Source organism: Notolabrus celidotus, chromosome 16 (assembly GCF_009762535.1).
Source record: "Notolabrus celidotus isolate fNotCel1 chromosome 16, fNotCel1.pri, whole genome shotgun sequence".
Taxonomy (NCBI): domain Eukaryota; kingdom Metazoa; phylum Chordata; class Actinopteri; order Labriformes; family Labridae; genus Notolabrus; species Notolabrus celidotus.
Genome location: NC_048287.1, coordinates 20963716 through 20979244, shown reverse-complemented (window position 1 = coordinate 20979244; position 15529 = coordinate 20963716). Strand labels below are relative to the sequence as shown.

At 39.5% G+C, this 15529-nt stretch overlaps 1 protein-coding gene across 1 annotated transcript in view; it reads right to left on the bottom strand.

The window, feature by feature from the left end:
* Window positions 1-15529, bottom strand: part of LOC117828500 (oxysterol-binding protein-related protein 10) — a 97277-nt gene that overhangs the window by 64482 nt on the left and 17266 nt on the right. The window contains exons 4-5 of the mRNA XM_034705679.1: window positions 10477-10652; window positions 794-873 (exon numbers count right to left, since the gene is read on the bottom strand). Coding sequence (XP_034561570.1) covers window positions 794-873; window positions 10477-10652 — 256 coding nt within the window. The remainder of the gene's footprint in view (window positions 1-793; window positions 874-10476; window positions 10653-15529) is intronic.

The following is a 15529-nucleotide window of genomic DNA, read 5'->3' as shown; positions in this document are numbered from 1 at the left end:
CTTGGGTCGCAGACAACATGTGGACCTTTTTAAGGCTGTGGCGTCCAAGTTAATCAAGGGAGGTTTCCCTGAGTTTTTTCTTCCGGTAGACGTAAATACGTCACGCCCGCCCCTGTCCAATCAGAACCCTTCCCAATCCCCAGACCTTAAGCGGAATTGAATTAAGACGATTAAAGGTGTTTTCCATATAAACCTCAATTCGGAATTACTATTTCCATGTAAACGCGAAGGAGAATACTTCTGAATAATTAATTCTGAATTAAAAAACATCATGTAACCGTGGCCATTGAGAAAAAAGTGATTTAAGCAGGCCAAAAAAATGTGAATGAAAGAATGAGAAAGGATGCTGGAGTCATCTAAAACTTGTCACAGCAGCTTTAAAGCTCTACAGGCGGTGTTTAAATGAGAGTCAGGGGAGATGATGCCATTAAGAAGGAAAAGTGACATGGAATAAAAAAAACCCATCTTAGACTCACTTAAAAAAGGCAGTAACTTAAAAACAGGACAGAAAGAGTAATTGGGACAGGAGTTTACTGCACTATTAAGAGGATATTAACATGTAGGATGACGCACAAACTGTTGAACTCCTGAATCTGTTCACAGGTCAGGTAGACTGTCACATTGTGCAAGGAAACACCGGAAAGAGGAATCTCCTGGGAAATGTCAAGGCTTTTCCACCCACTTCTCCTCCTCAGAAAACATATGCCATGAGCTTAGACCAGGATTATGTTTACAACTCTGTTACTCTGCACTTGATAGTTTGAGTGTGTTTATGTGTGTGTATGTCTTTTACCTTGGCACTGCTGTCAGAGTGACGTCTGGCACATGCTTGGAGCTGACTGATCCAAAACTGCTGCTCCTTGGCATCAGATGCTGCAAAGACACAGAGAACAAAGGAGCATTAATGAAATCACACGTTTTTACTTCCTTTACAAACAAGACTTGAAGTATCGCCAAGACACCCTGACATGAGTTCACAGTCAAGATGCACTAAAACTAAATCAATCAATGTTGAATATGCACAAAATGTTAATGTTACAATTGTATACATTTAATCGGAAATGTTAAATTAATCAATTAATGGCCATTTAATGTCAGAATTGTATTGTCAGAAATGTCCCTTTTTCTGGGCCCAGATCTAGCATTAAATACAAACACAATCTAGCTTATTGTTACCTTCCTGTAAATATTTTTTGTTCAAACATAAACACATTAAACCAGTCTGCCAGTGACACAGATGCAGCACTTTGCCCCCAAACCTGATTTATAGAGAGGAAAAGTGGTGTACTGTGAGGCATAGACACAAACCCACACGCACATATAGCATTTAGGGCAGGTGGTGGGTTTTTGAGGTTTCAAGTACAGCTTTGCTTTTATTTTAGGAAGCAGCATCTCTCGCCAACAGCCCTTGTTTGCACTGAAGTTGTTTTCTGTGAAGTTCAAGATTTTCAAGCACTCTTAGAACTTCAACAGTAAAAAAGAACGTATAACAATATATAAATGAATATAAACCTTAAAGGACTATTACAACATCAACGTAAACACAGTCATTTGAAATTTCTCCTGGAGTTGAAAGACTGGAGCTGAATGATACATTATCTACAATAAACGTTGATCTGATATTACTTGAATGCTTCCCTCACTCAGACAGAGAACTGACCGCGGTGTACGCATCCTGCTGCCGTCATAGAGACTCCAGCAAACGCTTAATTAGGGGAGACAGATTTTAAGACTGGGTTTCCCTACTCATCACAGTGCTCATTAATGTTGTGGGCACACACACACGCACCGCTAACATGATCCAGAGTGTTTACTTTCAGTGTCTTCATCTGTGGCATACAGTGTAGAGTTCTAAAAATCCCACGCTGAAGAAAGCAGTGAGTGTTTGTTTAAGTTACTATCTCTGGTCTGGTGATGCAGATTAAAAATAACTTTAAACATAGTCAGAAATTATTAATGACATGGTTTTATTTGTATAGTTTATTGAGAAATGTGTCCCTCCACTTGTACTCCCTCCTCATTCTCTCCCTCCGCCCTGTCAGAGACCAGGTCCAAGTAAGGATAAATTAACTAAAGGTTAATTGTATTATGGATTTTTTAAATGTATATACATACAACAGGTACATACAACTGCATTATGCTCTCCGGCATAAATTCCTGTATTTTTTCATGCCGAAACATATCTCCCAGAAAGGTAAAATATTGCATCATCACTTTTTCCCAATATCATGCAGCATCTGGTCTCCAATATGAAGTAACAGCAAGCAGCTGGTTCACTTAGCATGAACACCAGACATGAACAGCCTGGCTTAAAAAAGGAAATTGCGTCAAGCTAATTGTCTCTGCCTTTTCCAAGTCAAGCTAAGCTAGGCCAACTAGCTTAGGTGTTAAGTCCAACAACTGGAAATTTCAAGTTACACAGGAGGGAAGTTAAGCTGCATGCTAGCTCACAGTACTTCCCCAGCTAATGTTAAAACCTCAACCCCAGCAGGTATCTCAAGTCACTCTAATAAGTGCAGCTGTGGACAAAAGCTATATCTAATTTCACTCCAACAAAAGATTTGTCAACAAAAATCTGGTTTCAGTTTAAAAACAGTGACCTTGTGTGATATCCAAGCGGCAACCTCCAGTCTAAAAATATGAGTCCAATGCGGAAGTCCAAAAGTTGCAGTTCATCAAGGATCCGCTTGAGGCTGGCTCCGGAAGCACCGGAAACCACATACACACCTATTCAAAAAAGACGATATCTGCAGCAGAAATTAACATGTTTACAGCCTGGAACAAAAGATGAGTGTAGTCTGGATAGCTCATTTCTCGATGTGCTCTCACCGTATGGAGGGTGAATTTTTTTCTAATGCTACAACCTCAACTGCTGGGCAAAGCGGATATCGTTAATACTACATTATTGCTTTGTATAGATTTTAAATCAGGGAAATCATGGGAAATACTTCAACGAGACTCTAATTTCAATTTTCAAAAAATACCCACTATTAACCTTGTTTTAAAATCAGAAATGTCTTTAGAAGTGAGAGTGTGTGAAGCCTCAGTCTTTTGATATGGAATAGGCACTAAACCATTCCTAATTATGGAAGAAAACAAGTGCATTAAATGATTCGAGCTACATCAGGGAACCAGCAATCATGTAATGATAACTGCAATTGTGAATCTGCATAACTTTTAACAAAGCGTGACTAAGGCTGCTTATGACATCAGTGAGGGTGACCTGCTGGATGTCAATGATCCCATATACACACACATTATCATTCAACTTGCCAACTGCCTACTCAGCCATTTGATCCTGTTACTCTCAGAGTAACATCTTCAGAGCTGGTTTGACATCTCGCCCTCCTCATTTATTTCCCTCTTACGCTTAATTGAACATTCAGTATTCAAGAAACAGCGGTTTTTCATTTTGCCAATTTTTAAACAGCACAGGAAGGAGAGTGATACTCTCTGCATGCGTGTGGTTTTCTCCTTTGGCAGCAGACACAATACACCCTGTTATCTAAACACAAATAGCCAGTTGAAGCAAAGACTTGCTGACTAACAGAGAGAACGTACAGTTGAAGGAGACGCTGACTGTCTGCTTGTTCTGACCCTCTTTAGGTCATACAGGGAAATAATATCCTTCTGATCCTATTTCAATTACTGATTATCAGAGAATAATGTCTTTGATGGGTCTGAGAAGGTCTAGTTCAGGCTGCAGGTCAATAGAAGCACCAACAGAACAATTATCTTTCTTTTTATGTATTATCTATTATAATCTTTATGAATTGAGTAATTTATTCTTATTTAATGTTTGGTATCTCTATTAATTATTAATTTAGCACACTCCCTGAATTTGTTTTCACTACTTTCTCCCACCCAGTTTATATCAAACTACTGTCCTATTTGCCACACACACACACACACACACACACACACACATACACACACACACACACACACACACACACACACACACACAGCTTTTTAACTCCCTCAATGCTTAATATCATATTACATTGTTTGTTCCTGCTAGCCTCGATTTGTCTCTGAAATGTTCACTTGTTGTTTTGTCTTTCACTTTGTTTTGTATATTGTGTATGGTATTGTCATGTCTCCACCCATCTTGTATCATTATGCAACACTTTAATAAAAAGAAAAAAAGAAGGAGTTGTGATCACAAGCTTGTTAAAAGCTTCTGAGAGTTAATACCCCTTGTGTCCATTAGGTTGTGCTATTTCTTTGACCAACATGTGTTTATAGAAGAGTTCAGACTGGGACAAAGAGGAAACATGTAAAATTCTGAAAAGTCACGTCACGCTATGTTGCGTCTCGCTATGTTGCTTCACGCTATGTTGCTTCACGCTATGTTGCGTCTCGCTATGTTGCGTCACGCTATGTTGCGTCACATTACGTTGCGTCATGTTACGTTGCGTCACGTAAAGTTGCGTCACGTAAAGTAGTTGCGTCACGTCAAGTAGTTGCGTCACGTAAAGTAGTTGCGTCACGCTATGTTGCTTCACGCTATGTTGCTTCACGCTATGTTGCTTCACGCTATGTTGCGTCACGCTATGTTGCGTCACGCTATGTTGCGTCACGCTATGTTGCGTCACGCTATGTTGCGTCACGCTATGTTGCGTCACGCTATGTTGCGTCACGTTACGTTGCGTCATGTTACGTTGCGTCACGTAAAGAATTGCGTTACGAGGAGTTTCGTTACGAGTAGTTGCATTACGAATAGTTGCATTACGAATAGTTGCGTTACGAATAGTTGCGTTACGAATAGTTGCGTTACGAATAGTTGCGTTACGAATAGTTGCGTTACGAATAGTTGCGTTACGAATAGTTGCGTTACAAATAGTTGCGTTACGAATAGTTGCGTTACGAGTAGTTGCATTACAAGGAGTTTCATTACGAATAGTTGCATTACGAGTTGTTGCGTTACAAGTAGTTGCTTCACGAGTAGTTGCTTTACATGTAGTTGCTTTACGAGTAGTTGCGTTATGAGTAGTTGCGTTATGAGTAGTTGCGTTACAAATAGTTGTGTTATGAGTAGTTGCGTTACGAGGAGTTACGTTACGAGTTGCGTTACGAGTAGTTGCTTTACAACTAGTTGCGTTAGGATACATTTTTTCATTAAGTTGCATAACATTAAGGTCCATTGCGCTACAATAAGTGAGTTGTGTTACTATGAGTTGCATTACGTTGTGTTATGATAAGTTCTGTTAAGTTACATTGCATTGTGTCACGTTACGATACATTACAGCAGGATATGATATGATAAGACACGGCAAGATATGGTAGGATACTATACAAAATAATATGATACGATACAACACAACATGAGATAATACTATATGATATACAGTAGTACAATATAGATATAACTGTATTTTTGATTTCACAATTTTTTGAGAGCATAACTGTCTCAATACTGCCATGGACCTATGACAGTATGAAACATGTAGTTTTGTTTAGCTGCAGGAGAGCAGAATGAAGGAATGCGAGAACTCCAGAGACCATCATCCCATGTGGGCCCATCATCCCATGTGTGCCCATCATCCCAGTGTAGCAAAAGTGACAGACACAAACTTTCATGGCGGGGGAAGACAGAGTGACGATTTTGGAATTGTGGATGCTACAGCTGCTTTTAAATCTGATGTGGGAGGGAGCATTTAAGTTCAAGAGATTAAAAAGGAGAAATGGTGACAAACAAACAAAAAAACAATATGCAAACACTGCCAGACTGAGGTGACCTGCACGTCAAGGAATACAAGTAATAGTATTTCAAGTCAGATATTTCAATAGAAGCATTTTCTCCTGATTCTCACCAGAAGAATAAGCTTTAGATGCTTAAATGAACATAGCTCTCTACAGTTAGTGACTGGATAATGAAGATGGATGGCTTCATCAGATTTATCAGCAATTCAATCACCAGCAAATGAAATGTATGAAATGTGACAAGTGCTTTTGGGTGTACTGATGAAAATTATTCTAACGTATGGAACATTCAATTTGCACTTGTCAGTCACTCGCCCTGAAGACATCTGCCACAGTAACAGGAGCTAAAAGACCTCTTTGTGTGAAGAGGCATATCTGAGAAAATGAGACTTCACAGAAACTCAGTGTAGCATTCGAAATGTGATCCATGAGGCTACTTAACTCTCAGGGAGTTCAGAGTATCCATCCAAACACCTGTGAAAGGCGGTCTTTCTGCCAAACACACCAAGGTACAACTTCACTGAAATCAGTCACTCTAACGTCATTCTGACTTCCCCGGGGAGTGAGAGTCTAAATCTGATGTTTTTCCTTTGATGACAGGCACAAGCCTTGCTGTGATTAAGTATAATTAGTTGTCTGTATTGAGTGCAGCACTGTGTGGGTATGCTAATATGCACCTGTTTGCATGGTGACGAAAGAGATATACAACTACTTAACGAGACCAGGACAGGCTGTTCCCATTCAGGGAGAATACTGATGAAAATTTTAAAGCAGGTTTTGTGTCACAAGAGCTGCAGACCTTGAGGGAACATGCTGACAACTCTATTTATTTGATGAATGCACAAGGTGTAAGCTGGAAACCGATGGGACTAACAACAAAATGAGAAGCTGGTCTGACTTCCAATTTAATATGAGTGACAATAGACACTCACACTGGCCTGCATGTCATATTCAAATGCCAATATCCAACCCAGAGAGACACCCGAATGACGGGGACTGAGTCACAGAGACCTTGTTCCCCGTCAATCATAGCCCCACCATCATCTTCCAATTATTAGATCCATTTTAATTACAGCGTAGTAGAAGATGTTATCGGCGAAGATAAAAGTGAATCAGAGGATTAATGCTTGTAATGGAGGATTTCATTAAAGGGATGGGAGATGTTATGAACAAAGAACTTTAAGCATTAATTTGGAGACATGGTTACAGACTGACAGGGACAAGAGCAGATAGAAAAGTGGACCTTGAGTTGCATCAGTCTGTCTTTCCCTCATCTGAGTAACATCCTGTTCCCTGCACCTGTTCAGGTTAAATCAGTGACTCTGCATTATTTTATAGAGAATTTACTGTTTTAGGTTCAACCTTATGTTTAAAGCTGCCTTGGAGGAGTTTTAAACTGTTTATAAAAGAGACTGAAATGAGTTCTGTTAGATCTATGTGATTTAAAAGAGCAAACAAGAGCATCAGCAACAATTTCTATTCTGTGATTTTATAGCACCCAACCATAACAGCCTTCATTTACATTTTCAATGAGTGTTACAGTGCTTAAAAACAGCAGGATCTACATGCCAAAATGCTTAATTTACAGCCACTGTTAAGAACAGAAGTTACCATCTGAGAAACTTCACTCTCTACCAAATTGGTCAGCTTTTCTGCACTCCCTCATTTCTCTGCTGGGACCTGAAGAGCTGCAGCAAAGCTTTTTGGTATGGAGTCACCCAGGCATGGTGTGAAGTTCAAGTCCTCCATAGCGTCTGTAATTTCCTTCTCAGACTGAGCCTGAGATAATTATCTCATGCACACAAGATAAAAAATATTTCTTTTTGGGACTTCAGGGAGCTCTGTAAGATTCGGTTTACAGCCAAACAGATTTTTGTGTTCATTTAATGCAGACACGTCAGGCTTTTAAGAAGTTAATCGACTTTTACAATAATGTTTTTTCGTGCCATTCCTCCTCTTCCCTGATAAACCTGTACTGAACACTGCATGGGCTGGCATTTGTTTGCAGAGCTGTCCATCAATCACCTTTGAAAATCAAATAACTAATGAAATCTAAACTTCTCAGAAAAATGAACACTTGGGCATAACTCATCATAATGTGAACTCACTGTGTTTGAGATAATATGATATGCTGTGTATTTTAATGTTATAGGTTGACCCATGTTCAATCTAAAATAATGTAGGTGGGGTTTATGACCTATACTGCAGCCAGTCAGCAAGGGGAGGTCCTAATCTTTTGGCTTCACAGTCAGTTAACACTTATTGCAATTTAATCTCAGGTCAATTGTGTTAACATTTCACAAAGTCCTCACAAATAAATACCTTGATTTGGATTTTGGACAGCAGGGACAAAATATGATGGACTAACTGCATAAATCAGACAAAAACAAGCAGCTATCCACAGTGGAAGCTTTACCCTTTTACTTTGTGTCCAGTATCTTTTTTCAGCAGGTAGTGAAGGACATTTTGTTCAATGAGGCCTCTTGTGAAAAGGTATCAGCCTAAGAATAAAGGTGGTATTTAAGCTTTAGACTCAAGTGAGACGATACGCAGCTTACAAACACTGCCAAAAACCTGAGGAGGACTCTAGCCCGAACCTTGAATTTACTTTTTCTTTTAAGGCCGAAGGATTGACTTTCAGGAATTCCTAAGGCAGCCAAAGTCAGATCTGAGGCGTAGCAGCTTATCTCAATCACAGGATGTTCTGGACATACATGTGACCACTTTGTCCCCCGCTGTTTGAGCAAATTAAAGTAATTTTTGTACAAATTCTGCTTTTCAACTTGAGTTATTAATGAATTGAACTACTTGATGAGTTTTTGTTTTTACAGGAAGCTTGGGGTCTTGGCACTATAAAGTTTTAAAAAGGGCCATATTTTGGATGGTTGAGCTGTATCAAAAGATTCCCAGGAACTTCTGGTGGCCAACTATACGTGATGCATGCTTAATCTGACCTCCGTCTCAAAGGTCAAAATTTTCATTAAAATATCCTGCAATACAGAGAATTTCCCAGTTTATTTTACATGTAAGCTTACCTTGCGTAAGGTGCCCTGGGAACATTCAAAAAATAAATCATTGTGATAAAAGAAAAAAAAAGATTCCCTTGAACTCTCATTGACTTTCTTCATCACTCCCAAATCTCATAGTAGAGCTGGAAATGGAAATACCACTCTGCCGGTAAGCTACCCGGCACAACTTCTTCTTCTCTGTGGGTTCATTGTTTGCTCTTCACTCAGTACACACGGATGACTGAGTTATTCAGGGAATATAGGCCAAGTTATTCTGATATCCTCCCCCTCGAGAGTTTAAGGGGACATTCCAGCGGCTCAAGTAGAGCAACAGAGAAAAGAAGCCTCTCTTGCATCAGTAGATACAGGTCACAAAAAGCAAAGGTCTTCAGACATAGTGACCAGCTGCAGGCTCTTTGTCTGAGACTGAGTCTTAAAGAGATATTTCACACTGATGTAGATTTTCTTCATTCTTTGATCAGACAACTCGCAAGAGTAACATTTCCTGCTCAGAGATACATATTGGGGTTTTTTCAAAACTGTACATTTACTATAGAAAAGTCAGAAAATCAAGTTATTAAATCCTCCTAACTGACCCTCAAAGGAATATAATGAGGCTTGACTTTAAGGCTGCAATTGTGTTACTGATAGTTTCAAGATTTTGAACAACTGCTTCACATCGTAGCCATAAACTGCTCCCTCCGTAGATTGGTTTTAATGTATAAACTTTGGGGGCAAATTGTCAGGTGGTATGGGTGGGATCCCCCCCTCCCCCCTGCTTTTATGTTATCAGGGGTACTGGTTTGACCAAGTGGTTAAGTTAGGCGCCCCATGCACAGACGCTACAGCCGCAGTTCGATTCCAACCTGCAGCCCTTTTCCTACATGTCACTCCCCGCTCTCTCTCTATGTTTCCTGCTCTATCTACTGTCCAATCCTCTCCGAATAAAAAAACAAAATCTAAACTTAAAAATATGTGTCATCTGATAAATAAATTACAGAAAAGAATGAGTTCAACCTGAGTTTATGCTCCTGTGAGCTTCTTTCAGTTTTTGTCATTTTTGGCGCCCCCTGCAGGACAAAAGGTACCTCTTTCCTTTGCTGATTTTGTCCTGTGCATGTGTTAGTCGTTAATTTTGCTGTCTTTTAACCCAACAAGTGACACCTTTCACATCACAAAGCCATTTGATCCATTATTAATCCAAAAATATTGATGTAAGCTGCTTTACGGTTACAATCTGGAAGATTTCCCACCATATTAATGTTTGGAACATCACTTCTTATTCTGGGTGAGTTTGCACAATGTTGATGAACAACGTTTCTGAATTACTAAGTAGATTTCTAGTAAACATTCTTCAGGAAAAAAGTTGACGTAACTCCAAAATTAAGTGCATAGAATCAAATTTTATGCACATATGGAGATTAACAGTGAAAGCCATCACAATGGAAACTGTTTGGATCTCCCCTCAGCGTGACGTTTCAGCACCATAGCTGCCACCATATAAAGCCAAACTATGATCTTAATGATTGATCTCTTGTACGTTCACAAACACTGGATAGATAAGGTTCATTCATAACACCAGTCTGTGTGTGTGTGTGTGTGTGTGTGTGTGTGTGTGTGTGTGTGTGTGTGTGTGTGTGTGTGTGTGTGTGTGTACACTGCTACAAAGATGCTCCATCATAAAACATACACACACACACACTCCTCTCAATGTTTGTACTTTGCCATATATGGGCATCTTGAGGCCAGGACGAGGGCATACCTCTGAGTTTGTACAGCTCTCCATTGACAGAGTTTACGACGAACATGTGCGGAGCCTCGTCGCTCGGGGTTACGGAGGCACCAATCAGGGGCAAGGACCCACGGGGCTTCTGGCTCCTTCCCTGCTCGTTGACAAAGTACTGCAGCTGTCCTAACTCTGGATCCAACACAAAGTACCTACAACACAGACAGAGAGAGGGGAGTTAGGAAAGTAATGACCCAGAGAGGGAGAGGGAAATAGAAGAAGCACCATAAACATCATCCTTTTGTTTTATGCTCTCATTATCACAGTTTGTTTACCGGTGAAACTTTATTTTATTCCTGTTGCATAAACTTTCCACAATGTGGAGGACAGAAAGAGAACAAGAGAGAGAGGAAAAAAGAGCTGCTGTAAAAAAAAAAGAAAAAAAAAAGCACAGATAACATCCTTAATTTCACACTTCTCATGCAACAATGCCTGCAGGATATTCTTCACCACAGCTTTTTTAATGCAGGATACTTTAAAAACACCCCTCTGTGCACATTTTACAGCCTACTTGCACACAGCATCCAACCGGCAGCTCAATTCAGAATTACTCAAGGTAGCAATTAGTGCGGTCATCTCAGCTCGAGGCGTGGAAATTAAACCCCGCATTTTCCCCCTTTGTGATTAATGAATCACATTCAATCGTCAACTAATTGAATCCTTCTATCCTCGCTCATCGCTGGCTGACAGACACATGAGCGAAGACACAGAGAAGAGGATATGTACAATTTCCTGCTCTGGTTCTGCAGTTCAGACAGACACTCTGTGGTTTTGGTTGACCTTTACCTGTTTGTCTAAAGGGGTCTGAGAGTTCAGGAATTTTCTTTGTCGTGTCTTTTGGCCCAGCACGACCTTGAATGCATTGTTTTTTTTTCTTCCCTGAAATCCACCCATGTTCTCGATCAATGTTCTCCTAACACGCCAGGATTACAGAGGCGGCCATATTGATTAACACTCTCTCACACACAGAGCTGCTTTTTCTTCCTGTTGCCACATCAAAGTTGTGTGGTTGTTGAAGAAGACACAAAGCTTCACCTGTCTACTCCAGTACCTCTCAGGTGAGGATGTTCTGGAGCCATTTATCTCCTATTCTTTTGAACAAAAATTTAGATTCCAATTGATCTACAAATCTAAAGGTGAGATAAAAATCAGACAACAGCCATAATTTAGCATGATTTATCAAACACAGCTGAACACAGGATCCCAGTGTCTGCTGGTAAACAGTGTCAAATTGGTGCTGTTGAGCGATTGTGATGTAAAGAGGCGGGCTTTGAGCCTCCTAGCCAACAGCTACAGTGTTCCCGCCTGTCAATCAAGTCAGCTGTGCCTCTCATTGGAAGACTTGTAATCTCTTTTAAATTACTGTGTAATGAATAAATTCACCCCTGTACAGTGTGTGCCGATCGAGAAATTAGCTATCCAGACTACACTCGTCTTTTGTACCAGGCTGTAAACATGTTTATTTCTGCTGTAAAGATCGCCTTTTTTGAATTGGTGTGTATTTGCTTTACGGTACTTCCGGAGCCAGCCTCAAGCGGATCCTCGATGAACTGCAGTTTTTAGCACTTCCGCATTGGTCTCATATTTTTAGACCGGGGGTTGCCGCTAGGTCGTCGTTACACATTTCAAAACCAAGCCTACACACAACTTCATCTCCTTTTTCTTTATATTAAAATACGACAGCACAGCGCCAACCAGATGTCATCTGGGCTTATTAAAACATATCAAAACATATGAAGGGCATTTCAGGCCTATATTAACATATATATTGAGTTGATTAAATGTGCACATCATTACTCCCCTGTGTTTTTTTTTTTTTTTCATCATTTAAGTAACCATGACCCACATCATTCTGTTATTATGCTGTAGTTTAAAACACATCAATTATCACTGCAATGTATCTCTAATATTAAATGTCACACCAATGAAGTTATAGTAGCATCTGTCTTTGGTAAAATGTTTTTTATGTGGAAACTTATGGCCAGGCATAACCTTGGCCTGCTTAATCAAGCTTGACTTGACTGAATAACATAGATTTAGTCTAAATGGTTGCAGTTAGTGAAACGGTATAGGCAAAAAAAACAATTAGCATGATTGTATTCATTTAATATCCGACAGAATACCTCAATTCATAAAAATAATATTAAATTTTAACTTCAAAACTTGCGATTGAGCAACCGAATACAACCCAAACACACTCTACTTAAAGCTGCTGTGGTGATTGTGGTGCCACCGGTGGGCAAATATATACATCTTGTCTATTTGCTGATCTTGTCTTGTACATGCCAAAGTAGAATTATTTTACAAAATTATCAGGCTCTCTTTGAACAGTGAAATGTGTGTAAGTATTTGCTTTTGATCATTCGAAGAAAGATGGCTTCTTTAGTGTGCTGTCAGTGCTCTGGTCTGACACCTACCCGCTCGCAGTAGTTTCAGACATTGAAACTTTCCCCACACAGAAAATGGGAATCTTGTTACTAGAGATCTTGTTTGCATTTGTGGGTCATAAAGAGGCAAAGATATTCATTTCAACCTTCTTCACAACCAGATGAAAACTCCTCACAGCGCTTTAATTTCCTGTTTAGTCAGAATAATGTTCAAAACCAAAGATCTATTTTGGTGTAGACATTAGACAAACTGAACAATTTTATTACTGGAGGTAGGTAATTTGGTATTTTTTGACAGTTATAAGAAGCTATATCAATTTAACTGATTGGTTAAATATTATGGATAAAAAAAAATTCACAAATAGATTTTATGAACTTTTATGTTTTGATCCATTCACAGGTTTTTGAATAATCTGTTAGTGTTTAAGCATATGACTAAAAAAACCTAAATACCATTCACTTTTTACATTGACTTCTTATCTCTTGTTGTTGTTGTTGTTGTTGTTGTACTGTCTTCTCTCAAGCAAACAGTCAGACACAAAAGCTGAGGAAAACTAGAAAAGCATCATATCTGAGTTGCATGTTTTTGTAAGTGTTCAGGATTTGAACCTTATTAGACAAATCAGGTATCAGCTAAGCATAACCTGTTCCCCAATAAATGGAGCTTCTCATTAAATGTCAGTCAGTCAAGACGGCCCTCAGCTTGGTCTTGTTAAATAAAAATGATGACAAGACTACAAAATTGTCAAGCGTGGAGGAGACTATTAATTTGGTAGAAAAGAGCACAGGGATTGAATCAGCACTAAAAACTGGAGCAGTGCGACTTGAAAGTATCTTTAAGAAAATAAATGGCTTAAGGTATAAAGCATATGTCCATGCTGTCTCAGGGGTAAATTTAAATCATTTAGTTTACTCTCCAGCCTTTACTTTGTGTTCATTTATAAAAGAAAGTGTGGACATGCAAAATCCCAACATAACCTTAATTGGTATACCATTAACCTGAAAAACAGGCTGTTAGCTTTGTTATGGACAGTATGTTAGCATGCATACATAAGCATTTAGCTCAAAGCACTACTGTGCTTTAACGCAGTTCAGAAAGCTAGCTTGGCTGCAGACTCTTAGCCTTGTTTCATAGAATAATTCCTGGATATTGCCATAATGCTAAAATGCTCTACTACCCAGATGTATAGAGGCACAGATGACATCTCATAGCGCAGCGTGGTTTGGCAGCATTGTTAATCAGAAAATGGAGATAAAGTTGTGTGTAGGCTGTGTCTGGTTAAAATGGCATATAAACACTCAACTGTAACAATGCCTGACCATCACTGGCATGTGTGAAAGGAGGACCGAAGACTGGTGGTGCTGGCCCTGCTAATGTTAGCTACACTCAGTAAACTAATTTGACATTGTCAACCCACAGAGTCTGTGATCCGGCTTTACTGTAGATATATTGTGATACATTTTGACTGAGTGTTTTCTTACTTTTAGACTGGGTGATTAGTCTGAGTTAAAATTACCACTTAAATGACCCAGGAATAAAACATTTTGGAACATCCTTGGTGCCCACAGCCTAAGGTAACACATTTTATTTGTTTGTTTTCTCACAATAAAATGTAACACAAATGTAGTCCCTTTACATTTTATGTAAACAGAAAAAACAACAATAAACTCCAAAGTTTAAGAGGCTGCAGCTTGCCAATGGTCAGCATTTTGCAAGAAAAAAGTTCAAATTCTTGATTTACTTAAAACCTGATTGACAAATTGTTTCAAGACAAGAAACATTGTTTGTTATGCTAAGACATTACACAATTAATTGATCTAGTCTTAGAAAATGAAAACGATAAAAGAACAAATAACTCTGTTCCTGTTTCTTTCACATCAGACATTTCCCCATGAACCCTCCACAGAGAGGATGTAAAGGATACAGCTCGCTGAAAGTTGATCCCTGCTCCCGTCTTGCCCCCTTCCACCAGGAGAGCTTGTGATTTATGTCGACTACAGCCAACCAGGGAACAATCTGCCTGCGTCAGTTTCTATCCAGCCCTCTCTTTTTTTCCCTCACACACACACACATACTGTACTGTTTGTGAATCTTATCCTGCGTTCAGTCAGCAGAGTCAAAGCTTTTACAGTTGACCCCTCCAGGCGCTCTTGCCTCTGCAGCTGAACCACAATACAGACCTTTAGCATGATGGATAGTGCCCAATCAAACCCTCAGGCTTTATATTCAACCTCTTGCATGATAGCAGCGCTGATAACGGCTGACCTGAGCGACCGCAGAGTCTGTGCTCACAGTAAACAGCTCACCTTTGTGGGCATGAAAGTAGATAACGACAGGAGAAAGAGCAGCTGATGTACTGTGGGCCGAGCTTGACTTCGTGGCCTGCCTGAACTAACACTATGTTCAATATAATAGCTTTAATACAAAGCCATTTCAAGAAAACCTCCACAAAAATATGACTTGGCTGCAACTGTCACTGATATTAATCCTATGTGGTAAATATTCTCTATTTTATCTTAGCATAATATTATTGCTGGTAACATGAACTGTAATTCAATTCTACAGGTTTTGCTGCACAGACACATGCTTTAACTTTTCAAGGGACCCAAAGCTTTAAACTCAGCTTCTATGACATATCATC